Here is a 26,004-nt window from a genome sequence, read left to right on the forward strand (position 1 = left end):
AATAAAGTCCATACGTATTGACTTTTGGGTTTTATTTGCAAAAGATTCAAAATTATAAGTTTCATTGATTTGTGCGCAAGATAAATCAGGGAGGAATGCGAACATGAACGTCCAGTAGTTCACAGAAGTTGGCCGAACGACGTCGCTTGTTCAAATTCTGTTTTTTCTTTGCATTTTTTTATTCAAAAAATTTTACAAATCGCCTAATCTAACATCGACCCTAACCCCGACCCCGACCCTAACCCGACCTACATAACCTATCGCAACTCATCCTATTTTCGTTCGACTTTTCTGCCAATTTTAAGATATATGATGCACGAATAAAATAACCCTAAGATTTTACATTTTTAACTTCTAATTTCCGAACTGAGCTTTGTAAGATCATCATAAATTTGGACCAACGACGCCAAATGCAATAAGTTAAAAGATTCAGCCGCAATTAGCAGCTTTTCACAATACGTTTCCTGATTCCTCCATTGATTTATCCTCTTAGTAGCAGATTCCTTGTCAACTACTTTAATTGTTTCCAAATTTTCGATAACTCCCCGAGCCAATGCAGTAAATATTTCAGTAGTTTTTAATTTTTCTGAGGCAACGAAATGTTCATCATTTGCCAGCAAAATTTCACATAGTTTCCTTTTAATAAACAAAAGCATTGAGTAGAATTTAACTCTTCATTTACAATAGCTTTATCATCATCATTATCATCATGATCACTTTCACTATCCTCTTCCTCGAAGAAACTGAAACTTCAACACACTCATTCTTACATGTTTTTTTGTTAATACTTTGATATCGATGTATGTATTACTTCGAGATTTATCTGCGCTACTTCTGAGATTAATGGCTCAATTTGGTGATTCTACTACTACTGCCACTTCCACATTTGGTACTTTTCTACTGACTTTAATGGTGTGATTTTACTTGTGATTTTGCTGGTAGCTTTTTTGTTTTAGCCTTCTTTGTTGATTGATGGTGGAGATTCAATCTGGTACTTTCATTAGATTCGGTACTTTCATCGCTGCCAGTGGCGATTATGTGAAGGTGGATTTAATTCGGTACTTTTATTACTTCGGTACTTTCATCAGCTGCTAGTGGCGATTAAGGTGCGATTCAATTTGGTACTTGCTAGTAGTGCTTGCGAAGGTGATTTTAATTTGGGTACTTTCGACGATACTTTGATTCTTCACTTATAGGCTGAGAATCATTAACCTCCATCTTCAACAAAACCTATAAAATTTAGATGCGAATAATTATTTTGTAATCAAGAACAATTTTATTTGATAAATTTTACTTACAGAAGTTATTAATTTTTACTATCCATTTATCAATATCATCATAATAATTTCGCATCATGTTCCAGTTGCGGTAACCTGACAATGTTGTTCCCACGTTATATTTGAAATAGGTAGCGTTATTTTTTATGCAATTTTGGCTGCCAAATTTTTCAATGCAATGATTATTTAGATTTGACCAAATTTTTGACGGTATATCAAGAGTTGTGAGGTAATTTAAAGCTAAATCACAGTTCACAAGTTCTGAGTCATTAATTTCGTGATATAATGTTGAGGAAGCATAGCGGGCTTTCTCATTTATCACATTAATTTGCCGATCATTTTCCGGATTTTATCACATGCATATAAAATGCCGTTACAAGACATTGCATAAAATTCTACATATTAATATGACCTCAAATATTGCAAATAAATTTATTGCACTTTAAATTTTAATCATACAAAGTTTTATTCAAATTGAATTATTATTTGACCGATTTTTGCAAGTAGTAACTTTTAATTTAATGCATTTTACGTAAGTTTTTTAATATAATGACTGGCAGATTTAAAAAACTCACATAATAATCGTACTTTAAATCTTGCAAACTAATAAATATTAATAAAATATATTTGCAAAAAAAATTTTATTAGAATCTGAAATAAATTCAAGAATTTTAATTTTATGTACCTTCCATATAAATTAAAAATCCATTATAATTCCTGTTGCAAAATCATAAATAACTCAACATATATGCATGCGCTAGAAAAATGAATTTATATTTATTTGAAAGGAGTAGGAATGAGATCTATCCATAAAAAAGTTAAAAATCGCATTCGATTGAATTATTGGTTCCTTAATAAATACGCTCAACACATTTACTATCAATTCGACATAAACTCTTGCATTTGAACGTAAATATCTCCTTATCTAATAATTCAATTTGCACGATTTTCGCATTCTAAAATTAGAGCCCATTTACACCTTTCAAAGGAATATAAAATTATTCATTTAGCACATGTGTATGTTGATAAATTAACGATAATGTCATTACAATCAAAACCCGACACAAAATTTAAATTATATTTCTTACCAATAATTGTAGCCATAAAACTCCTTTCACTTTATTTAAAGAATGTTGTTTAAGCTTTTAATGTAATCATACTGATAAAATTCATAAGTCAACTCCTAAAAAAGAGAAAGAAATAATTAGTCTATTAATAAAGGAAAAAAAATTTCTAAAAATCCTATCTGATCCTTTAAATGGCAAGGGAGTTTCTACCAATAAAGAATTTTTTTTGACACTAAACTTATTTAAAACTTTATAACTTACACTTAAGAAGAACTCCTGGAGTTGTCAAAATATATTCCTTTATTTGATTTCAACTATTTTTTGTCAAAAATTCTTTTCGTAAAGCCAAATAATATAAACATACTATACTTATTTTCATTTTATAAGGAAGGTTTCAAGTGTTTATAACTTGGATTTCTCCTCCAATAGCCAGATTCCTTTGTAATACGTTTTTAAACAAGACCTGAAGAATCAATATTTTTTATCGTCCTTCGCTATTAAATTTTTTGCCGCACAATTAAAATAAATTAGTACAGCTATCACATATGCGATACATATGATATCCAGCCAATAAAATACATATCTATATACAAACAATTATGTCAGTATTACGTCATTTAAAAATTACTAGAAAATGTGAATTTTTAGTTATTTATTATGGCGCCGTAACAGATAATTTATTAAATAAAAAACTAAAAATAATACATATGCCGTATCATCAGTGTGATTATTCAAAAATCGGAAAGCTTCATGCATATGTTGGTTCGAGGATAGGGAGTTGATGTTAAGTGGATTCAGGTAAATGTTCAGGTGTTGAATACTGTAACAATTGTTTTAATGGTTTATCCATATCTGAAATTATAGTATCAGCTGTACCAACACTAACTGACACGTATTTTCTGAATTACTAATCCAAAATTGAGTACTTTTTGCAATTCGTTCTATTATCGAAATTAAGTAATAAAAAAAGTAAGATATAAATTTTATAAATTAAAAACCAAACATCATTCTTATAATTTATATTTACCTGTAATTTAGCATTATTATTCAATACTGAATCATATTTACTTTTGTATAATTCATAAGGACCCCGGATATCTCTAAAACAGGTCATAAGTCACACTTTCGGCAGATTGGCCCATTTTTTTAGGGGCTAAAAATCGTTTTTTGTAAATATCTCGGCATCCAGCGGTCCATTTTAATGAACTTTTTTTAAATTGTAGAGTAAATGAGGCTACAAAATAAAAAAAAGTTCATTAAAATTGAATTACTGGATGCTGAGATATTTATAAAAAACGATTTTTTGAGTTTCAGCAAAAAGGGGTGTTTTTGGCCAAAAGTCCATTATGACCTTTATATTAGATATCCAGGGTCCTAATTCATATAGATTCTTGTAATTCTCGAGTTCAGTCAAATTATCCTAAAAAAATAAAATATTTTATTCAGAAAAAATGTAATTGTTCTAATACCAAGGAAAAATGGACAAAATTGTCCAAAAATAAAAAAAAGTGGACAAAGTTGTCCAAAAATGAAAAAAAAGTGGACAGAGATGAATGACCAACAACGAAAAAAAGTGGACAAAATTGTTCAAACCCGTAAAAAAGTGATCAAACCCAATAAAAAAGTGGACAAAATTGTCAAGAAATGAAAAAAAGCGGACAAAGATGAATGACCAAGAACGAAAAAAATTGAACAAAATTGTCCAAACCCGTAAAAAATGACCAAACCCGATAAAAAAGTGGACAAAATTGTCCAAATCTGATAAAAAGGTGGACAAAATTATCCAAAATGAAAAAAGTGGACAAAGTTGTCCAAAAACAAGGAAATCTTATACCTTATTGATGAACGTAAAACTTGATGACAACTCTTGTAAGTCAATATACGTGCGACCTTCATTCTTCTTAAATATTATTCTCACTTTATTTTGTTCGAAAACACATGAATCAATTTTTTTATTTATTACTGTCAAAATATGTGAAAGCACTGTTGAAACTGAATTTTCAACATTGTCAGGTAAAAAAGCTTTTTTTCCACAAATCTTTGAATTGAGAATAGCGGAAGGTGTTTTCGACATATTCAAACAAAAAAATACTTGATAATATTTCGTGTGAAATCAAGAAGAAAAATATTTTTTTTTTTTGATTTTATGACGTGTTTATTTATATTCAATTTTGCCAGCCACATCATTACATCACAAAAAAATGATGATCTGCAGCCAATCATTATTTCGACAATTTTGCCAATTTCGACTTGACGAATTTATTTCAGCTTTTTACCATTTTGATTTGCATTGACGAATTGTTTATTTTTTTCGATATTTTCGACATGTCGAAATTCTTTATTTACGACATGCATCTTTAGGTAATAGACGACATAACAGTCAGTGTGCATGTCCCCTGATTGGGTTGTGTAATATTTTTAATTAAGAAATCTGCATGTTGCATATCATAGTAAAAAATCCAAAAACATATAGAAAACTGCAAAATTTAACAACTTTTCACTTGTCTGTAACAAAATATTACATCATATCATGTAATAAAAAGTGGTTAGGTTTATTGTTTAAATTATATTTATATTATTATTATTCGTTTTAATAAGAATCTTAACGTCAAAGTTTGCATAAATTTTAATTTATTGATATGGAGACTTATGAAATTACTTTTGAAGAAAAAACTCCTTTATATTATAGTAGTCAAGAAATATTTTCAGAAGAAACTGAAGAAGATCTTGAACTTCTTTTGACAAACTTTTTGAGTTAGAAATATTTGAATTTAATGAAAAAAATTATATTAATGCGCAAAATGCACTAGAACAAGAAGTTGTGGAATATTCAAGTGATGAAACGAAGAAGAATTTGATACATATGAAGACCAAGAAGTTCCTCCACCTCCTGTTAAAGATGCAAACGAACCTGTATATGGACTTAATCCAGCCATGTATACAAATTTTTCACCATGTATTCTAGTTGATTATTTAGATAATAAATTGCAAACTTGTGGTCAAACTAAAAATGTTAGGAATTTATGCCAATTAGTTGGAGTTTGGCAAATAGATGAAAATGCAGTATCAGAATACCAGTCAAAAGGAATACCATTGGGGGTGTGTATGAGTCATTTTAATTATGATCAAAAAAATCATAATGCATTTATAAAACAATTGCGGAATCCCTGAACAAAGTGAAATTAGCCGTTGACGTTGCTTATTGTGTTCTAAAAATTTTCATTTCTTTAGCCGTGGAATTGGATGTAAAGATCATTTATGGAAAATGTGGGGAAAATGTATCCAAATTCCATGTGTTAGTCTCTATACATGTAATGCAGTACACGAATGTCAAGGTATCTCCCAGTGAATTTTTGATGATGTTTCAACAATTCGATATATTTGTTAATCTTATGGTGGGCATTTAAACCGTCGACCTGATTCTGGCAAACGAAAAACAACTTGTGAACAACATAAATTGCATAAAGAAGATACATCCAAAAGTTTAAAATTATTGGCTCAATAGCTTACGTATGTAGCAAATACTGAAACAGAAGAAAAAAAAGAAATAATTCTCACTTCTATGTTAGTTCTAGCTTTAAAATTTTTATATACTCCATCTGAAACACCCTTAAAGTATGAATATTATAATTTTAAAGATAATACACGTTATTTAAATCTTGATGAATTTAATAATACAAATAATACTGATGATTCAATTAAATTTTTAATTGAATTTTACCTAAATTGCCCAATTACTTTTTTTTAAAATTATTATTAAATATAAATAATATAACGGATATTACACAACCAAAATTAGACTGGACGGATGATAAATGGAAAGAAATTGGGGAAAAATTGGGAAATGAAGTATGGAATTCGCGTAAAATAGTTACAGATAAAAAATCAGAAATACAATTACCAATTTCTCTTAAGGCCGTTCCAACAAATAGTCTCGTTTAACATCAACCCCCCCTCATTATTTCAAAAAATTCAGATTTAAATGTACATTTTGTATATCACGTGATTTTATAAAAATACGATAATAAAGATAAAATAACAATCATTTTACTTAACAAATTATTTATTAAAAGATTATATAATACAAAAATTATTCTCTTTTCCTTTTTCTTGTTAATTCACCAACTTTTTTCTTACCCCAAGTATGAAAAGAATGACACAAAAGTTGACAATTAGAACAAAGTGGATATACAGATTGATATCCATGAAGTAAATCGTCAGTTGCTTCCACCAATGAATTATTTTTACCACAATAATAACAAATAGGAGGTTTTTTTAGGCGATTTGAATAATAACCACTTTCAATTGGAGAATCACAGCTAAGAGATTGACGAATAAAAACAATACCTTTCAGCTCATGTGAAGGTGGCATCCATTCTTCAATTCCACAAGTAAAATCATTATCATTTATTTTGAGCTGTAATGTGGATATCTGCTCTTTTTTTAAAGCACTCATACTATAAGGGGCGTGCCAGAAATCACGTAATTTTGAGGGTGGGTGGGTGGGTTGGCCTTTTAATCACGTCGATATAATCACGTGACATACATAATAATGTAATTTTATTGGTCAATTTCTTATATATACCATCAGTATATTTTTATGCCACAGATCCTTAAAAATCCTTATTCCGATTTTGAAATTTTATAGATTAATGTTATAAATAATAATATAATAATAATAATAATATATAATTCATATTTTTTTTATTTATTTATTCTATTTATTTTTATTTTAATATTTATTTCGTATATATTTATTATTTAATAATGTATTATAAAGTTATTTATTAATAAACATATTTTAAAAATTTAATATGAAGTGTCTCTTTCCGAAACTATTAAACTATAAAAAAATACGAAAAATTAAATCAAAATTATTAATCTAAAATAAAAAAATCTTTTTTTTTTCATTACAAAATTAGTGATCGTCAGTTACTGCGCCACCCGAAATGATAATAATTCGTATTCATAAAACTGCGGTGTGATTTACATAGAACAATTCTCATTTAAGTTTACCAATCATATGTTAAAATTAAAAATAATCATCCGCCGATCTGTTCATCAGGTTAGCACAACGCATAATGACATAATAAATTTTTTTTTTATTTCATACAAGAACAACGAACTGTTCAATTATTACAAACTTTAATTATTACAAACTATTATTCTCTATCCGACTGAACTTCACGAACATCCTGTTCAATTTCTTGCCATGGGTTTCTTTGAATAATATCCTCAGCAACATTAAAGTTTAATGGAATAACTACACATTCCATTTCCGTTTCGTTAGCTGTTCGTTTTGAATTTCTTTTTTGTTGAGTACGGCGTTTATTATAATGTGAGTGTATATTGCGCTTATGTTCTTTTATAAACTTGAGAGTCGGAAAATATTTGCCGCATATATCACAACACAAACGCTGATGTAATTCTTGTGGAATTGATGGACAACAACGATCATATTCAAGGATTTTAAGTTTATCATGATATTGAAGTGCATGAATTGGATTAATAAAATGTCCATCTTTTCCTTTGGTAGTTGGAGAAAGAAATCCATTGTTTTCATCTAAGAGTTTTGCTGCATCTGGAGCTCTGTATTCACTACAACACTCTCGGTTCTTACATTTTTTTATATCCAGTGAATAGCGGCAAAGTTGTGTATGTTCCTCTATCCATTCCCACGATATTGAAGGTTCAGGTTCATCAAACGGATTTCTCTCCTGATCAACATACTCTACCGTAACAGGTTTTCCATGTATATCATCTCGTTTCCATATATCGCATAATTTATTTCCTGAATATTCAAAATTTCGTCTTGCTAACTCTTCATCTATTACATTTCCTTGACTATTTAAATGTGACCCAAATTCCTCTATAGGTAAAGTAATACCAGCGAGTTTTTCAGATAAAGGCCACGCTTCGCTCTACTGGATTATATGCACTTTGACCTGGGGCATGAGTACGAACAGTTAGGTAATCTAAATCAAGAGAACGAAAAAGGTGAGCATATTGAATAATGTTTTTCATATGTTTTGGATTCTCGTCAGGTCCACCATCAACAAGAAGAACCCAAATTGGTCTAACTTTATCTTCTTTTTTTAGAGTATTAGAAAAATTTTCATTTTTAATAATACTTTCTAAATCCGCGATGTGAGTTGCTGATGATGTTCCAATAAAATATTCTGGCCTAATGAATATGAAAAGTTGACCAGTTCGAAGTGTATTACTTGAATCAGCTGGATTAATAACTAAATAAACGGAAGGTATGAGTTTCATTTTTGATCCCGTTGGAAAATCATGATCTTCAACAGTTACGGGTTCATTAACAGATTGGATTGTTTTAAATGTACGGCCAACTGCAGGTATACCCAACCCAATCTTTGCTTTATCGTCTTGAGAGATGATAATTGACTCATCTGCAAATACTTCGGCAAATATTTTTGCTGCTTTAACAGACGCTAAACAGTAGTGTTCATCAACATGCGATTTCATATCTGTTCGTGCTACAGAGGCAAGACCAACTTTTGCTGGATGATGATGACGACGTGCGGCAAAAGTATTTTGATGGCGAGGTTGAAGATAAGTGGATAAGCATTGGCGGGATAAGTAAGTATTATATTTTTCTTCTAAAGTTTCGCGTAAATGCTTTATTGTTCTTACTTTAATAACCACTTTTCTTCGTTTAGCATGGGCAGCTCCGAATTCAACACTATCATGGATCTTATCCCATAATTCTGGATCTTTCATAGCTGCAGATGGTCTTCCCGGAGTATTATATTGTTCAACAACTCCTTCTTCTATTAATTTTTTTTTTTGTTCTTAATTTTGATTGAGCTTCAGCATGTCGTTTCAATTTACTTAATAATACACGTTGTTCTGATAGAGTATGTTCTTCTTCAATTATTTTAGTTTTTAACGTAACTTTTAATGATTCATCTGTGGTAATTTCTACCATTTGTTGACATTCTGATATATTCTTTATGGCTGAATTAATTTTATTAGCCACATTTTGTTGTGATCTAGCATTAGTTTGTATTGTTGTAGTATCAATAAACTCATTAACAATCGGTCTTGGAGTAGTAATATGTTGCGGAATAGAAGTGTGTTTTGGAGGAGTAGGAGTAGAAGTAGAAGTAGAAGCAGTAGGAGTACGAGGAGTACGATGTGATAAAAAAAAATTTTGATGAGAATGAATAGTAGGAGGTATAGTGTTATAATATTCATTAATTTTATTTTCAATAAAAGAAGTATTCTGTTCTCTAACTTCTTTCCAAGCAGTTATACATTCTTGCATTAATTTTTGACGATTTGGTTTTGAATTACATAGTACTGCTTGTTTATAATACGCATATGCATTACAAAATTCTTGATATTTATCTTGGGGTTCATTATAAAAGAAGGTTTTATTAAATTTTGGCAGTTTTAAAAAACTTTGCATTTTTCAAAGAAAAAAAATGATAATCAAATCGGATAAAAATTTTTTATAATTTATTTAATTAAGACAATCGGTTTCATTTTACAATTGTCCACAATTTTTTTTTTAGCCAATCAAATTTCTAATTAATCAAATGATCACCTGGGGGGTAGGGGGGGTCAGGTCTCTAATTGAGCGAAATCAGGTGATTTCTGGCACGCCCCTAAATGCATCGAATTTTTCCACAAAAATCACATTCAACGAATTCGCGAACACGATTATTATTGAAAATGCCCTGGGGTAAATTATCAGCTTCTAGTTGTCCTGCTTTACTTGGACGAAAGTTTTCAGATGTTTGAGTCCCATATATACTTGGAAAATCCTTATAATGATTAGAATCAGCTAAAATAAAAACGCCCAAAAACATAATTAGAATTTTGAGCACTTTATGCAAAAAGGTTGTATAATTCTTACCAATAGATGGTTCAGAATCAGGCAAAAAATGCAATTCATCAAATACTTCAATTGGTAATTCAACTGGTAAACAGATAGTACATTCACTATTATTGCATTTCTTAATCTGCAAAAATTAGAGTTTTGTGATAAATTTCGAATACAATGAATATATATAAGTGCATTTTACTCTATTTGACATACCTGAAATGAATATTGTCTAATTTGACAATGCGTATCAATAAATTCCTTTAATTTATGAAATTTTCTTAATTCTACTAGCGTTGTATCATTAATTGTAAGCTGACTTTCAGCTGTTAATATAGACTATTATAATATTAATGATTAACAAAAATAAATTTAAGCAAATATTAATATAAAAAATACCTCAAATAAAGAATCAATTTCAGTTTCTATGGCAGGAGAAGCGATTTTGAATTTTAAATCATGTAAAGAAAGTCGTGAAGTACGATTTTCAAGGAATTCTTGAGTAATTTTAATTGATTTAATAAGCTCTTCTTTTAAATGTGAATTAGAATTAGCTCCTTCACGGATTTCAGATAAAGTTTTAAGCTTTTCAAAAGCTTGTTCTGATAATCCACTCATATCTTCTCGCTTCAAAGCAACACCTTGCAAAGCAAGATTTAATATTGACATTATACGTTCAGCTGGATTGGCCCAACTGTGGTAAGGAGCAGTTCGTACAGCAGCTAAGAAATCAAAGTTACCTTTTAAAAACAAGGCTATCAATGATATTTGAACAGATCTATATGTGCATCAGTGATCTGGACCACCATCAGTATATAAAAGTAAAATTTTAGGTTTGTTAATATTATCTTGATATTGAATAGAATAATTATTATAGAATTCTGTTGCATGTCGTATAGCAGAACTTGGTTGGAAAATTGTATCTTTATATGCTATATATACTTGACCCTGGTAAAATGAATCTGATATACTATTTGGAATGTTAACAAATAAAGATGCCGAAGGGGTCAAAGATAATTTTGTAAAATCGTGATCACAAGAATTAAGTATTCCATCTATAGTAGTTAATGCTGATTTATTTCTCACTCCTGTTGAAGTAGCAACTGATTCTCCAATAGGAACTTTATGTTTGTCATCAGCACAAATTAATGTTGTATACTCTTTAAATTTAATAGCAAATTCACGTAAATATCTCCAAAGTGCAGAACAGTAATGTGAATCAATATGAGACTTGCGTATTTGACGAGTTTGAATCATATATCGAATTTGAAACCTGCCTGTATACCGATTTTCTGAAAATTCTGTTTTTGGCCAAAATTGTAATTGCACCCATTCAGTTGAAGGTATTTCAATATCATTTGGTATGGTGCCATATTTATTTTCTAATCGTTCAATTATGATTTGCACCAGATCCTTAACTGAGATGGCAATTGGCATAACCTTTTTAAAATTTGAGATGATCTTGATATAAATTATATAAGATATAAATACAAAAATAGTATTTAAATTAATAATCATTACCTCATTAAAGTAATCTTGCATTTCATTCCAAAAGACATCAAATTTTGTGCCTTTTTCATTAATAATCTTACGAAGATCTATAATAATATCAGGATCTTGGGTATCTAGCATCAATTTTATCCGTTCATGTGTTTTCTTATTGATTTCATTATTTGGTGTTGATACATCTCCTGTTAAATCTTGATAAAGTACTTGCAGAATTGAGCGTGATGCTTTAACTATTAAAGAATACTATAAAAAGGTTGGTGTATATTTAGTATTTTCAATATTTTCAAAAGAAATATTTTAACTGAAATATAAACAAAAAAAAAAAAAAAGAAAAAAACCTTATTTATCACATTTTTTCGCATTTGTCTTGTACAATAGATTGGGATTTGGTCATATGCTGCAGAAATATTTTTTGCTTCTTTTGTCTTGTCACATTTATCCAAAGAAGGAATTTTCCATACAAAATTTAATGTACCGAGATAATTGCCATGATAATAATGATATAACGTGAAGGATACATCAGCACAAATATTTTGAAAAAAGAGATATATATTTTGTGGCTTGGGAGGAAGCAAATGATCTATATTTAGAAGATCATAATCATTGGATTCACGAAGAAGCTGTGCTAAAAACTCATATTGAGATGGATATAAGTCAACAGCTTCAATATCCTCAACTGTAATATCATCCCGCCCATTTCTTACAGGAACTAGACTCGTATGTATAGTACGCATTCTATTATCAACCCCCTTGAAGATAGTTGGCATATTCTTGAGCTATTTTTATCAGATCATCAATATCTTTAATTACTTCTTCCCAATGTAATAGGCGTGTCCAAGGTTGTTGAATAGATAAAATTAAAGCTTTAACAAATGACTCAAGTTTTTCTCGTGATATTTCAATTTTTTTATGCTTCGTAGTATCATGATAGAGATTATAATGACTTTCAGAAGCATATACAGAAAGTTTGGCTATAATTTTTGGTAGTTTCAAGCCACGTTTTTCCAATTTGCCAAGATGAGGATCCAAATACCATACTAAATCGGTAACTCTGCGGATAAAAGAATGCCCAATAGTTAAATGATTATCATTCAGCCATCCCAGTTTCCTTTCTTGCAAAATTTTTAAAAAATCATTATAGAGCAAATCATTACGAAATTGGGAGTTGTAAAGTGGTGGAAGTTTTTTTAGGCGTTGTTGTGTCATCATAAAATTAAATGCTGAAGATCCTTCATTAGATAACTCATCGGGAATTGATATACTATGAGATATTGTAAAATGTACATGCTGCGCCTTCAATTGAAAACATGCTTCTAAATTTTTGGTAAGGCCATTTAATAAAGGATGCCAAGCTGAAGAATCATTACATTGAAGATCAACTTTTACCAGCTTATCTTCTAAAAAAAGTTCATTTGAAAGTGCTTCTTTTAATAAATCTTCAAAATTTCCAGACTCTTTAATACCAACCACTGCTGATTTTACTAAAGATATGCCATTTTCATAGGCTGTTACAAACAAATACAACATTTGATGTATATAATTTCCAAAAAAAGTATCGTCAGTTCTGCAGTTTTATTTACTGATACTACACGAAAGAAAAAGAAAAGTTTATCGAACAAAGAAAAAAGAAAAAGAAAATACGATTTGTTCACATGTTAATAATATAAATTAAGTGTTAATACAAGTGGTCAATTGTGATACAATATCACAAACTTAACGTTACAATCATTACATCTAATAAAATAACGTGACTTTATATATGTGTTTAAAATTTAATATGTACAAAATTTTACCCCCTGCCCCCCTCTATTTTTTTCATGTCATGTGATGTTAAACGAAACTATTTATTGGAGTGGCCTAATGCATATTATGAAAGTTTTCCAAATTTTCTAAGAGGTTTTTTTGATGGGCTTATTGGTGAAATTTTTAAAAAAAAATTAATAAATTTAAATAAAAAATGAAAACAACATGAAAAACCTTTAAAACAATTAGATGTTGAACATATTACCAAATGTGTAACATTTTTTGCTTCACTTATAATAAGTATGGCATTTCCTTATCTTGGTGTTTGGTTTACTCAGGTAATGGCTAGTATGTCTTGAAAATCACGCCTCTTTTTTCATTTCGCCAACTCTTATCTACTCTTCATATAAGTGGTCATACTGATAGTAATGAACGCCGAATAAAGAAATAATGAATAGATAAAGTTAATCTAACTGAAAAATTAATAAAAGGACCAAATATATGGAATTTGGCGGTTATAGATAATATTGATTTCAAAGAAAAATCTTTTACATACGAAAATATTTTTGACACCACACGCAAAAGTTCTCATATAACGCTACGAATGGCATTTCAAATGCGGATGCCAATTCCTTTGGAAGAAAGAGCAGATGATAAAAAAAATATAACATCTCCAACAGGTCTCTTTGGCATGAATAATCTGATGAAAGACACATGGGATAAGTTTGACGATATTATTGATAATCTCTTAAATTTTCAAACAAGTTCTGAAGGACAACTTCTTTACAATACCGATTTTGATATGACAGCTATTCACCAAAAAATTCTTGAAAATGTTGATCACGGTTGTTTAGCTGATGCACCTAATATAGTCATATTAGAAACTGGCAGAATTCTAAATTCAGACGAAGGAATATTTCAATCCATAGAAATGTACAAACAAGACTTTAATTTAGGACTGGATGACTACTTGGATGTGGTAGCTGATGAAGCAATCTTCAGAAGACTAATAAAACAGAGAAAAATATGGCCGAAACTGCATCCTATTCTTGGCCAGTGGCACACATCCAAGGATATGTGTGGAGTTTTAATTGTATTATTTTTGAGCTATGGAATTTTTGACCTAGCAAAAGTATCAGGAGTCAAATTCTTGGATAAATTGGACAAAATTGTTGATTATCGTTCTACAGTTCGTGTTTTAGAGTTAATATGGTGTGCAGTAACTATATCTATTCACATATATATGAAAAAAACAAACCTTAATAAATATAATATAATAGATTCAAATAGTGGTGCCAATAATATTTTACGAATATGGTATCTTTATTATAAATAGCATCAATTTTCAAAGCACATCGTGTAAGAATCCGTGTTGGCAATTATAAATTGCAGAAAAACGCTTTGGCTTGTTTTGCTAGTTTATTTACATCAGCAGGAAAATCAAACTATTCATCATCAGTTACTCAATATCTTGGAATGCTGGCTCAATTCCCAAAACTTGAAGAAAAATTGGAATGTGTTTCGTCAGTTAAAATTGATAATGATGAAAAATGAAAGGGTTACTACTTCGCATTTGACGAAGCCCTTGAAACCTTCGGAGTTAAGTTTATCAAACAGAACATTACCGGAAATGTAGTTGATGATAATAAATTAAAATTACAAGTCAAAGCTGCCTAGAATAAACAAGATCGCACAGGTCGAAAAGTGAAAATCAATCAGTCACCAATCGGTCACCAATCAGGTACCTGATTGGTGACTGATTATCTATTGGATTTTTGCATTTTTCAGAATATGTCACCAATCAGGCAGTTTGCTAACTTTTGATCCAGTGATCAGAAAAAGATGAAATATAGCTCATTGGAATCGTCTCAACGAGACGAATCTAATGGTAGTAAAATCGCATTTCTAGGATTAATACTTGATGAAAAATTAAGTAAAATATAAAAATAAAAATGTATCATTTATATTATATTTAATTTTTTATTAACTATTAATGCTAGAAATGCGATTTTACTACCATTAGATTCGTCTTGTTGAGACGATTCCAATGAGCTATATTTCATCATTTTCTGATCACTGGATCAAAAGTTAGCAAACTGCCTCGATTGCATGATTTGGCAGAAAATAGCCAATCAGGCACAATCAAGCTATGAATCAGTCACCAATCAGCTACCTGATTGGTGACTGATTGGTGCCTGATTTTTCACTTTTCGACCTGTGTCGTATAGGAATCTTATTATTAGAATATCTTAATGATCCTTGTAGATCAATTGGACAAAGAGCTGTAGATATCCGTAAAATGGCCATGTGGAAACTAGTAAACGAACTTTTGTCAGCATTTGAACATTCTGATAATTATAATCGTTATCAAAATCCTTTATGGAGTACTACTACTTCTGATCATATTACGGCAGACAGTATTAGACGTCTTGAAAACTGTTTTCCTGATGGAATTTTAAGAATAGAAGAAATTTTCCTACAAGATGTCATTTCAATACAAAAAAGTAATAAAGTTGGAAGGAGAAAATTGGGAATTATAAGATGGAAACCTAATGACCAAAATTCAAAAAAAATAAAAACAAAATGGCATCGAGTTCAAATACAGAAAATTCTATTTCTGATCAACAGATGCCAACTAATTTGATACTTCAAATAGTAATTATAGATAAAGATGGGCCGCTAATAAAAAAGCCAAGACAATCACATCATAAAACTAAACCCAAAGAAAAGAGTCTTTTAGAACCATTAGTGACTTGTTCTGAGTATCCGAATGATGAACAAATAGAACAAGTTAGAGAATTGCTAGGAAATGAATGGGATAAGGATCGAATTTATCAATATATATCTCATCATAGACGTAATAAAAACAATAAACATTAATAATTTATTATATATTACCTTAAATAAACTTGGTCTTTAATAAAAGAAGTCTTCAAGGTTTCATTATATATAAAAAAAATGCCATTTTTCGTTAAAAAGTCCTGTTGTATATGGTTTCTTAAAGTGGTTACGTCAAAAGAACTGCTAAAAACTAAGTTCGTTGGGTACTTTTTTTTTGATTTAAAAGTTGGTAGCAAAAGAATCTCGGGCTTTAGTGTCAAAAATAGGTAAATTTCCTAATAGGATAAAATTTCGCAGGAAAACAGGGAGGGCCAAACTTTTACTTATTTTAATAGAAGAAATGTTGTTGAAAAAAGTTTATCAAGGGATTTTTTTTTAAATAATAATTTTAATATATATATATATATATTTAAATTAAATAGTACAGTTGTTAGATCGTGAGATAATTAATAGTATAAGTTGAGGTGTTTGGTTCGGTTCCTAAGGTGAGTAAAAATAATTATAATTTAATTTAATTTAAAATATATAATTAAAATATATATATAATATATGTTAATATACGGTGTTAAACAATAACGTATAATGTATTGAACTACACATTAAAGTTGAACAACGCGTATATTAACATTATGCGTTGGTATACTCCAGTATACGGGTGTTGATTAATATTGTAAATCGCATTGAACAATTAGCTAGTATTGATTAACGCGTATACTGGTGTGAATCAACACTTTTCAAACTTGCTGATAATGAGACCATCGCAGATAGAACTGTGGCGTAGATTTCACGATGTTGCGATTAATGATAATACATCGCAAACAAATAAATATCGAATGTATCTATCCCTTACTAAGTAGTAGATAATCATACACGCTTGCATATGGTCGTAACTGCTATTGTTTCAGACGAAACAAAAGAGACCTATTAATGGATTCTGGAATGTTTACTGTCTGCCACAGACAATCTTGTCCCAAATATTTTATTCACTGATGCAGACCCCGTGATGATTTCAGCTATTTATGAAATACTGCCATCAACAAAACATAATTACTATATCTGGCACCTGCGCAAAAACCTTGACAAAAATTTGAGAGGCGGCTTCGTAAAAATTACAATAAATTTGTGAAAGCATGGAATAAATGCCAGAATTTCTTCTCAGAGTATAAATTTCAAAAACGATGGCGTGAACTTCTTACTGGCTTTCTGGCAGCAAAAAAATACCTAAAGCGTGCACTTAGACAAGTTGTAACTAGCTGGGCATTATGCCATACTAGTCGATCATTCAATGCAGGAATTCAGTCAATTCAACGCATTGAAGATTATAATTCGCTAATTAAACGATTGGTCAAAAGTTCAGCAACATTGTTTGAATTGGATACACATATCCAGTCACTTCTCAACAAAGAAGAAAATTTGAACAGCATGAACAATCAAATCAAAATCCAACAGTGGGTTTGCCGAACATTGTCAGGAGGTACTTTAAAAGAATAGATATCATCATCAAAAAATTTCTTACTCCTCGTGTTTTAAAGATGCAACACAATCAAATGAATAAAAGTTTACTTTATCGTGCAAATAGAGTAGAGGATTGGAATGATTTGCTCAAAAATGAATTATAAATCGTAAAACATTGGCATTTTCTTGCAAATCACGTAACATTTTTATTATATTTTTTATCTAGATTACCATTGACGAAGGACAAGATGAAAACGGTGAAGATGATGAAGATTATGAAGATAGTGAAGATGGTGATGATGGTGATTATGGTGATAATGATGATAATGATGAACAATCTGATGATGAAGAGCAATCTGATGATAAAGAACAATCCGATGATGAAAAACAATCTGATGGCGAAGAACAATCTGATGATGAAGAGCAAGATAATATTGATACACGATCTGAAAAGTTGAATTTTCCTGAAGATGACTATAAATCATCAATAGTCAATTTACATGCTCTAATTACATACCTTAATCATGCTAACATTCATGAGGTTTGACGTGTAACAACAATTGAACAAAACAAAGAGCATTTCGTGGTGATATATGATAATGCTAATCACTTATGTACATGCATGTGGCTTGTAGTAAGAGGATTAGTTTGTTGACATTTCTTTTCAGTGATACTCAATTCAGATAAGGCTATGTTTCATATCGGACTCATTCCAGATCGATGGTACAATGAAAAATTTCCCGATTTTCAAGAAGAACCTGCAATCGCAATTTATAGCGAAAAGAATACTGTCAACCCCACGTATGAACATTAAATTAGGACGGATTTTAGCCTATTACATGAGATTCACCATACACAAGCATTTTCGGAAACTGCCAAGCAAAATTTATCTCACAAAGCCAAATATAATCAAGGTTTTGGCTACGTGAAAAAAGCAATTAGACTAGCCCTTGAAATAGGCTGTACAGACGAATTAAATGGAATGTTACAAAGGTGGATAAGAGAGAAGGAAAATGAAACTCGTTCTAGGCAACTGGAGATCGATAAAGAAAATTTACCAAATATTAGCAACCCTTATCAGACGCGTATAAAAGGTGCTCCAAGAAAGCATATAAAGAATGCATTAGAAGATAATCAAAAGCAAAAGTTAAGTGGATCTGCTAGTACTCAACGATCACAGTATGTATGCAGTCACTGTAAAGCAGTGTTGTCACAGGACAATGTCTGGGACATGTTACACAAAAAAGAAATGATAACCCCTCGAAATTTTTCTATGATAACCTTGTTCAATACTTAGCAAAAATGTTTAGCATCCAATTATGGATAAATAAATATAATTTTTGTAAAGAATTTTAAGTTACAGAAGAGTATGGACAGAGCGCGGACATGTCCGGGACAACCAAAAAAAGCTGCAGACATCAAAAATGTACAACACTGCTGTAAAGGCATTGGACATAATGCACGTAGGTGCAAACTTAAAAAGAATCTAAAGAAGCCTAAATCTAAACGACTTACAAAATGATTAGTTTAGAATTTTAGGATAGCAAATTGTTATCGTTTGTTTTAATAAAGAATTGAAAATGCATTTATGATTAAACATGTAACTTTTGATTGTAATTAAATGCGTAACAATTTATTAAATGAATGCGCGTTATTCAGAATTCAAAGTTCAAACTCAAATTCAAACAAAAGTTCGAAACAATGAAAAATTTGAAAAAATTAAAGGCCCAGTGCAGGAATTGAACCTGCGTTTCTAAGATAAAAAAAAAATTATTGAGCGTTCTAACCACTGAACTAATTGAGCAAAATAATAATTATAAATGGATAATAGTTATATTTATATATTATACATCATGTGACATATTCAAAAAAAAAACCCAGGCGATAATCGCCCAGGCGACGGTTAGCAATTCCCTTAAAAATATCATTAATTTAATATTATATTTTAGATTCAATTTCATCTAATAGTACAATTACAGATAATATAATTTCTATTGACAAAAATTCTCCAACTGAAACTATTGTTCCTTCAACTGCAGTTGACACTACTATTCCTCTAACTGAAACAACCACTTCAACTGAGACTACTACTCCTCTTACTCCTCTTAATTTAAATACAAAACATTCAATATCTATTTGGAAGCAAGAATATATTAGCTCAATATCAAATCTTCATAGGTCGAAATGCTAAAAATCGGCAAAAAAAATGGCGCGAAAAGCAGTGGCTATTCTTGGCTATTCTTGGCTATTCTTGGCTGTTTTTGGCTATTTACGAATTAACCTATACTATTTGTAAATAGTTTATACAAATTTGCGAATAGTTTATGCGATTTGCGCCATTTTTTTTGCCTATTTTTGATCATTTGACGTGTGCTTCTTGCTGATTTGAATGACTTAATTACAGTTGAAAATAGCATGAATAGACTTACTCAAAATAGACCAGCTGAAATTGATCCTGATACAGAGAATGTAGCTAAAGAAATAACTACACTATTAAATAATTTAAATAATTGTGAACAGTTGGTTAAGCTGAAGAGTATTACTTTTAATGCCTGGAAAGAAAAAAATGAAACAAGAAACAAAAGAAAAATAAAAAGTACTGAAAATTTATGTCCAATATCACCTTCTAAAAAATAATAACGTAAAGATTCTCATAAACCATTTTAACATAACGAAGTCTTTGTCAAAATATGTCAAAATACCATATTATAGAATATTTTATCAATAAAAAAATATAGTTTAAAAATAAATAAAGTTTTTTTTTTTATTATAATTTTAAAAATTATAAACTTTTTTTTAAAAAATTTTAAGAAAAAAAATTTTTTTTAAAAAAAAATTTTTTATGTGACAAAGTCTCATAATCAAATTGTTTCAAAATAGTGTTTGGAGACATGCCAAGAAAGGAAAATCTGACCACCGATCAAAATGATCTGCATCCGAGGGTGGTGTGGTAAGATGATCCAAATAATAATAATACGAGTAGTTTTAATAATAATGTGGAGTAGTGAGAAGGAACCACCGTACAGTCAACTCTCCATAATTGCACTCTCCATAATTGCACACCCTTCGTAATTGCACCCTTTGATTCGGTCCTAACTTTGGGACTTAATGCTAATTGCACACCCTCTGTACTCTACATGTGCAATAATTTTTTAGTACGATTATATTGTCCTATTCTCCATAAATGCACGCACGTGACTTTCTGAACCTTCCGAACTTATATAATAATGCGCAGTGCGCACAGTTTGATTAACATCTCGCATTCTCACTATGCCTAAAAAAAACATTTCTTTATCAGATATTCAGAAATATGAGCTTTGTCTTTATGCTCGTGATAACAAGAAAACTCGAACTCAGTATGTGGACTGGGTTGAACAAAAGTGGGGGGTCAGAGTTAATAAATCTACAATTACAAGAACCTTGCAAAGTAAAGAGAAACGACTTACCACAGAACTTGCAAATCCAGAAGCAAAACGTCATAAACCTGTTGCTGTTCCGGAATTTGAACTTGCCCTAAAAGAATTTGTTTTATGTTATCAGCATAAAACAATTTTAAGTGATGCTATATTAATTGAGAAGGCTAAATTACTAGCCAATGAACTGGAAGTTCCTCAAGGAATATTACAAGTTAAACATTTTTTTTTAATAATTTATATTTAATAATTTATTATAATGTTTGTTTGATCACTATTTTATTATTTATTTATAGTTTTCCAACGGATGGTTCCAAAAATTTAAGGAGCGTAACAGTATTCGTCAAGCAAAGCTTCATGGAGAGGCAAATTCTGCTGATGAAAATGCTATTGCTGAAGCTCTACCTTTATTACAAAATAAATGTGCAGAATATCCTCCTGATCGTATTTACAATATGGATGAGACAAGGCTTTTTTATCGGTAGGTATTTAATATTTATATGTTATATTTGTAATCTCTTCTCATTATTAATAACTAATACATATTCTTTTAGGTTAGAACCAGACCGAACATTAGCTACAAAGCGGCTTTCTGGACGTAAAAAAAGTAAGGAACAGCTATCAGTTGCTTTATATGCAAATGCTGATGGATCACATAAGCTGCCTCCTTTAATAATTGGTAAATATGCAAATCCGCGATGCTTTAAAAATGTTAATATTGGCAATTTGCCAATGTCCTATCGGAATAATGCTAAAGCTTGGATGTTAGCAACCATTTTTCAAGAGTGGCTTCAGGAATTTGATTATCAAGTTGGCATAAAACATGATAAACAGCGTGTTTTGCTGCTTCTTGATAATTGTACAAGCCATAAAATAAATAATTTAGTTCTTGAAAATGTTGAAGTTTATTTTTTGCCACCTAATACGACTTCAAAACTTCAACCAATGAATTCTGGAATAATTATGTCTTTTAAAAAGCATTATCGGCATCACCACATCTGGTAAGTTGGGTTTTTTCAAATCTACTATATTGCAAATTTAATATACATATTTTATTTTAGATGGATATTAGAACAAGTTGAAGCAGGCCAGCTTATACAGGATTTAAAAACGAATGTTTTGCAAGCAATTCAATATATTATTCAAGGTTGGAATGAAGTTACGGCTGATACCATCAAAAATTGTTGGAATCATGTCAAAATCCTTTCAGATGCTATTCCTAGAGATAATGATGAAAATTATGATTCAAATATTGACAGTGAACTTAATAGAGCAATTGAAGCTCTTCATTTATCCGACATGATGCAAGTGAAAGAATTTCTAACTATTCCTGAAGAAGATGTAATATATGAATTTCTTAATATTTCAGAATTCGAAGATATGTTTAAAAGTGGGACTACAGATCATCCAGATGAAGTAGATGATAATTCTGAAATGGAAATCATTCATATCAATGAAGCATTACGAAGCTTGAAAACTGTAAATTTGTTTTTACTTCAACAAGAAAATGCAGGTGAACAGATAAAATTAGTGGGTAAAATTGAGAAATTTATTAGAAAAAGGAAATTCAATTCAATGCAGCAGACTACTATAGATCAATATTTCGTATAAATGTTTTAATTTTATAATGATAATAGTTTTAATTTTGTAGTTTTTAGTAATAATTCATAATAAATAAATGTGACGTTACAACTTTATATAAAAATCACGTGATATATGTAATTCTATAATTGCACACCCTCTCTAATTGCACGCTTACGCTCAGTTCCGAGGGTGTGCAATTATGGAGGTTTGACTGTATTATGGTTTAGGGGCCGGCGTGATTCCTCCCTTTAAACGAGATCTACTCCATTATCTTTTATTAGTTTCATTTTTTACTTCCCTTTCTCACGTATTACTTTATAAAAATATAATAAAGATTTTACTTTGATTTTTTAAACGTGTTGTGTTTTACAAGTGACTAATATTTATTAATTACATTCGGATAATTTCTTAATGCCGTAATACAAATAACTAAATGCATACGAGTTGTTTGAAACTAAAAAAAAATAAAAATAAGAAAAAGCGTTTTCAAATAACGTGTTCTCCAAAAAAAAAAACAAACAAGGATTTCAAAAAAAAAGAACCTACAAAAAAAATATTTGAAAGCCAAAAACCATGAGATTTTACTAAGAATATATATATAAATAGCGAATACCGATGTTAATAGAAAAAGTCATTACCGTTACTATTCAGTTGGTTCCTGGTCTATAAATCCCAATGCAAATGCATTATCCGAATTGGTAGTAATGTATTTAAATACAACATAATATATGCTTCCTGAACTAGGTACTTCTTTCCAAGACCGCCTTCTACTCCGCTTGACATTGTCAACAAAAATGGCATCTACCAATACATCACCTTTACGATCAACTCGCCAGAGTTCCGATACAGTTACTCCAGGTAGAGCAACTGCGGATGTATAATTAACAAAAATTTGGGTGGAAGCTCCAGTAAATTTTTGTGTCGTAAAACTAACTAATATTTGATCGGAAGAGTTAAATTTGTATGGTAGTGGTAGAGTTTGTTGACCTGAAACAAAAGAACAAAGAACAAGAATAGTGTAGGTAATTAAGAACCAAGGAGTGAGTTTTTTTGCCATTGTTTGATTGATCGTTTAATTGAAGAGAACTATCTTGTAATAAGAAGTGGAGAAAAAGAAAATTGGTTGTTTTATATAACAGATAATGAAATTATTCATAGACTATTTTTGAGGCTTAGTAAGGGCCCACTTGGAGGCAAATTTCTTGGTCTTGTAATTGGGGCTGAAATTCGTTTTCGTCATTTTATAAGCATCATAGGGATATTACGCAATTTGTAGAAGCTTGTTGCTTGTTGATTATAGTAAGTTTTGATGTTATTCTCTTCTTGTGAGATTTCTTTGCGGATAAAAACCGGAAATATCTGGATAAAGACCGCAATCCAGATATATAAAAATTCGTGGCACTTATTTAATTAAACTTGTGGCATTCATTTAAGTAAGTCCGTAGCATTTATTAAATAAATTCGTGGCAATTATTTAGTTAAATCGTGGCATTTATTTGTTACTTTTGTTTATTAAATTCGTGGCATTTTGTTTTCGTTTTCTATTAACATAGCATCGCTGTAAAAAAAACAGATCATTTAAAATGTTATTCTACAGTTGCTAAGCGCTCTACATGCATTAATATGCATTACTAATAAAAAATACTGTATTTCTTATTATTCTTCTAAACTATTTCTTGCTTTTATGTGACATGATTTAAATGAGCAACGCATGAGCTGTGAATAAATTAGCGTCGTAATTATATAAACCGATTTCATCTAATGTATTAATATACCCCTAATATTTCTTTCATAAAATCCTTGAACTGTAGCTTTCTTAATATTCCCACCTAATTCAAATTGGTTTGACGCTTCGGATTGGGCAACCACACTCCGTTGATCTGAATCATCTAAACTGTTAGGATTTGACCTGCTGATGAATAAAGAATAATGATGGTAGCTTAGTTACTGCGCGCGCAAAATCTGATTGGCCGATCATCTCTTACGAGAAGGTTGCGAGGAAGTGCTGGGAACTGATTGGGAGCTAGGGAGATCTCACGTGATACTAATTTTTCGCCTCTCTGCCACCACAAAAGTGACGACATGAATTTAAAAAAAAACTCTAATCCTGTCTCTCATCTGAGTCAACCGCATCAGCACCACTGTGATTATTATTTATAGTGACATTGATGACATTGGCGCTTTGGGAAAAAGAAGGGATAGTTGGGGTTACGGGTCTGGAAATATTAGGCGTTTCGACGGTTGATGGTGTTTCGGCAGGGCTGGAACCGCTTGATTTTGCGGGTGATGATATTGATTTAGGTGCCGAGTGTCTTGGTATCTTTGACGGTTGGGTTCTTCTTAGTATTCTCGATCTCGACGGCTCCTTAACTCTTGAAAATAATTCCGGGAAAGTTTCTGGAGTAGAAACTATTAAGGATGCTTCTTGTGATGTTGATGGGGTCGGTTCCAGAGGAACCCTCTCAGGCGAGGGACCAGGCTCACTTGTTCCATCTAATCTTCTAACACTTGCGTTGTGAAAGGTAATTCTAGCGAAAATTAAAATAGATTGGTATTAATTAAATATTTGGGAACTCCCACTCCACTTCTCACGTAATTACCAGGTTTCAGCCAAAACTCCGTAGAAAATTCCTCATAAAGCTCTTCCCAATTAAACTCCTTTTTTTCCCACCGCCTCTAAATTTTTTTGCCGTCTAATAATAATGAGTATATTGTAATATCAGCCAGACCCCTTATAAACTTCAAGTAAGCTACAGCTTCCTAGCAATGTCTTCCCAAAATAGGCGTTTCTTTTTATTTGGAGTGGAATGAAACTCAGCATTTCTTTCTTTTCTTTCGTCAACGGGGAAGCGGACTGGGTATTATTCCACTCGAGAGAAGACGATGACATTTTCACATAGTGGAAGACGGGGCGTGGGAGAGATCCACTATTTTATGGAAAAAAAAACGAGTGAGTGATTAATACAATGATAATACCGGTGGCTTAGATGATTAGCCGATCATCTCGTGATTTGAGAAACAACTCTACAGGGCGGACATGCTTATTATCACTTTGCCGATCATTTGCCGATCACATATACTGTATATTGATTATCACGTTTATTTTGAAGCTCCAAGCAAAATCATATTTGCTAGAAAAATTGTACTAATTATTTTATTTGGTAGTTTAGGATAACCAAAATATACTATAAAATTATTGTGGAAAAAAAGATAAAGTTAGCTTTGAGCCGAAATTTTTAATAATTATCCCTTAAACCGTAAGC

At 30.7% G+C, this 26,004-nt stretch overlaps 10 protein-coding genes across 10 annotated transcripts; 5 read left to right on the plus strand and 5 right to left on the minus strand.

Annotated features, from left to right (window-relative positions):
- Positions 1 to 347: 347 nt before the first annotated feature.
- On the minus strand, positions 348 to 656 carry OCT59_015740 (uncharacterized protein; the record flags this gene model as incomplete). The annotated part of the gene is made up of 1 exon (XM_066132008.1): positions 348 to 656. One exon carries the CDS (start codon positions 654 to 656, stop codon positions 348 to 350), a length of 309 nt encoding a protein of 102 aa, XP_066003042.1.
- Positions 657 to 4,172: 3,516 nt separating this feature from the next.
- OCT59_015741 (uncharacterized protein) lies at positions 4,173 to 4,418 on the minus strand (the record flags this gene model as incomplete). Its single annotated transcript, XM_066132009.1, has 1 exon — positions 4,173 to 4,418. The coding sequence occupies one exon, from the start codon at positions 4,416 to 4,418 to the stop codon at positions 4,173 to 4,175; it is 246 nt and encodes an 81-aa protein (XP_066003043.1).
- A 565-nt stretch (positions 4,419 to 4,983) lies between these two features.
- Positions 4,984 to 5,593, plus strand: OCT59_015742 (uncharacterized protein; the record flags this gene model as incomplete). Its single annotated transcript, XM_066132010.1, has 3 exons — positions 4,984 to 5,098; positions 5,193 to 5,443; positions 5,576 to 5,593. 3 exons carry the CDS (start codon positions 4,984 to 4,986, stop codon positions 5,591 to 5,593), a joined length of 384 nt encoding a protein of 127 aa, XP_066003044.1.
- Positions 5,594 to 9,122: 3,529 nt separating this feature from the next.
- OCT59_015743 (uncharacterized protein) lies at positions 9,123 to 9,825 on the minus strand (the record flags this gene model as incomplete). The annotated part of the gene is made up of 1 exon (XM_025331572.2): positions 9,123 to 9,825. Exon 1 carries the CDS (start codon positions 9,777 to 9,779, stop codon positions 9,123 to 9,125), a length of 657 nt encoding a protein of 218 aa, XP_025185803.2. The 5' UTR covers positions 9,780 to 9,825.
- Positions 9,826 to 13,750: 3,925 nt separating this feature from the next.
- Positions 13,751 to 15,002, plus strand: OCT59_015744 (uncharacterized protein; the record flags this gene model as incomplete). The annotated part of the gene is made up of 3 exons (XM_066132011.1): positions 13,751 to 13,796; positions 13,940 to 14,662; positions 14,785 to 15,002. The coding sequence occupies 3 exons, from the start codon at positions 13,751 to 13,753 to the stop codon at positions 15,000 to 15,002; spliced, it is 987 nt and encodes a 328-aa protein (XP_066003045.1).
- Positions 15,003 to 15,747: 745 nt separating this feature from the next.
- OCT59_015745 (uncharacterized protein) lies at positions 15,748 to 16,328 on the plus strand (the record flags this gene model as incomplete). The annotated part of the gene is made up of 2 exons (XM_066132013.1): positions 15,748 to 15,952; positions 16,054 to 16,328. 2 exons carry the CDS (start codon positions 15,748 to 15,750, stop codon positions 16,326 to 16,328), a joined length of 480 nt encoding a protein of 159 aa, XP_066003046.1.
- A 1,493-nt stretch (positions 16,329 to 17,821) lies between these two features.
- OCT59_015746 (uncharacterized protein) lies at positions 17,822 to 19,935 on the plus strand (the record flags this gene model as incomplete). Its single annotated transcript, XM_066132014.1, has 5 exons — positions 17,822 to 17,869; positions 17,971 to 18,197; positions 18,564 to 18,923; positions 19,317 to 19,357; positions 19,694 to 19,935. The coding sequence occupies 5 exons, from the start codon at positions 17,822 to 17,824 to the stop codon at positions 19,933 to 19,935; spliced, it is 918 nt and encodes a 305-aa protein (XP_066003047.1).
- Positions 19,936 to 20,159: 224 nt separating this feature from the next.
- Positions 20,160 to 20,381, plus strand: OCT59_015747 (uncharacterized protein; the record flags this gene model as incomplete). The annotated part of the gene is made up of 1 exon (XM_066132015.1): positions 20,160 to 20,381. The coding sequence occupies one exon, from the start codon at positions 20,160 to 20,162 to the stop codon at positions 20,379 to 20,381; it is 222 nt and encodes a 73-aa protein (XP_066003048.1).
- A 2,578-nt stretch (positions 20,382 to 22,959) lies between these two features.
- OCT59_015748 (uncharacterized protein) lies at positions 22,960 to 23,866 on the minus strand. Its single transcript, XM_066132016.1, has 2 exons — positions 23,380 to 23,866; positions 22,960 to 23,283 (listed from the first exon to the last, which is right to left on the minus strand). The coding sequence occupies exon 1, from the start codon at positions 23,796 to 23,798 to the stop codon at positions 23,385 to 23,387; it is 414 nt and encodes a 137-aa protein (XP_066003049.1). The 5' UTR covers positions 23,799 to 23,866; the 3' UTR covers positions 22,960 to 23,283; positions 23,380 to 23,384.
- Positions 23,867 to 24,842: 976 nt separating this feature from the next.
- On the minus strand, positions 24,843 to 25,631 carry OCT59_015749 (uncharacterized protein; the record flags this gene model as incomplete). The annotated part of the gene is made up of 4 exons (XM_066132017.1): positions 24,843 to 25,113; positions 25,248 to 25,269; positions 25,342 to 25,417; positions 25,482 to 25,631. The coding sequence occupies 4 exons, from the start codon at positions 25,629 to 25,631 to the stop codon at positions 24,843 to 24,845; spliced, it is 519 nt and encodes a 172-aa protein (XP_066003050.1).
- Positions 25,632 to 26,004: the final 373 nt, after the last annotated feature.

The sequence above is a fragment of the Rhizophagus irregularis genome, chromosome 24 (genome assembly GCF_026210795.1).
Source record: "Rhizophagus irregularis chromosome 24, complete sequence".
In the NCBI taxonomy this organism is placed as follows: Eukaryota; Fungi; Glomeromycota; class Glomeromycetes; order Glomerales; family Glomeraceae; genus Rhizophagus; species Rhizophagus irregularis.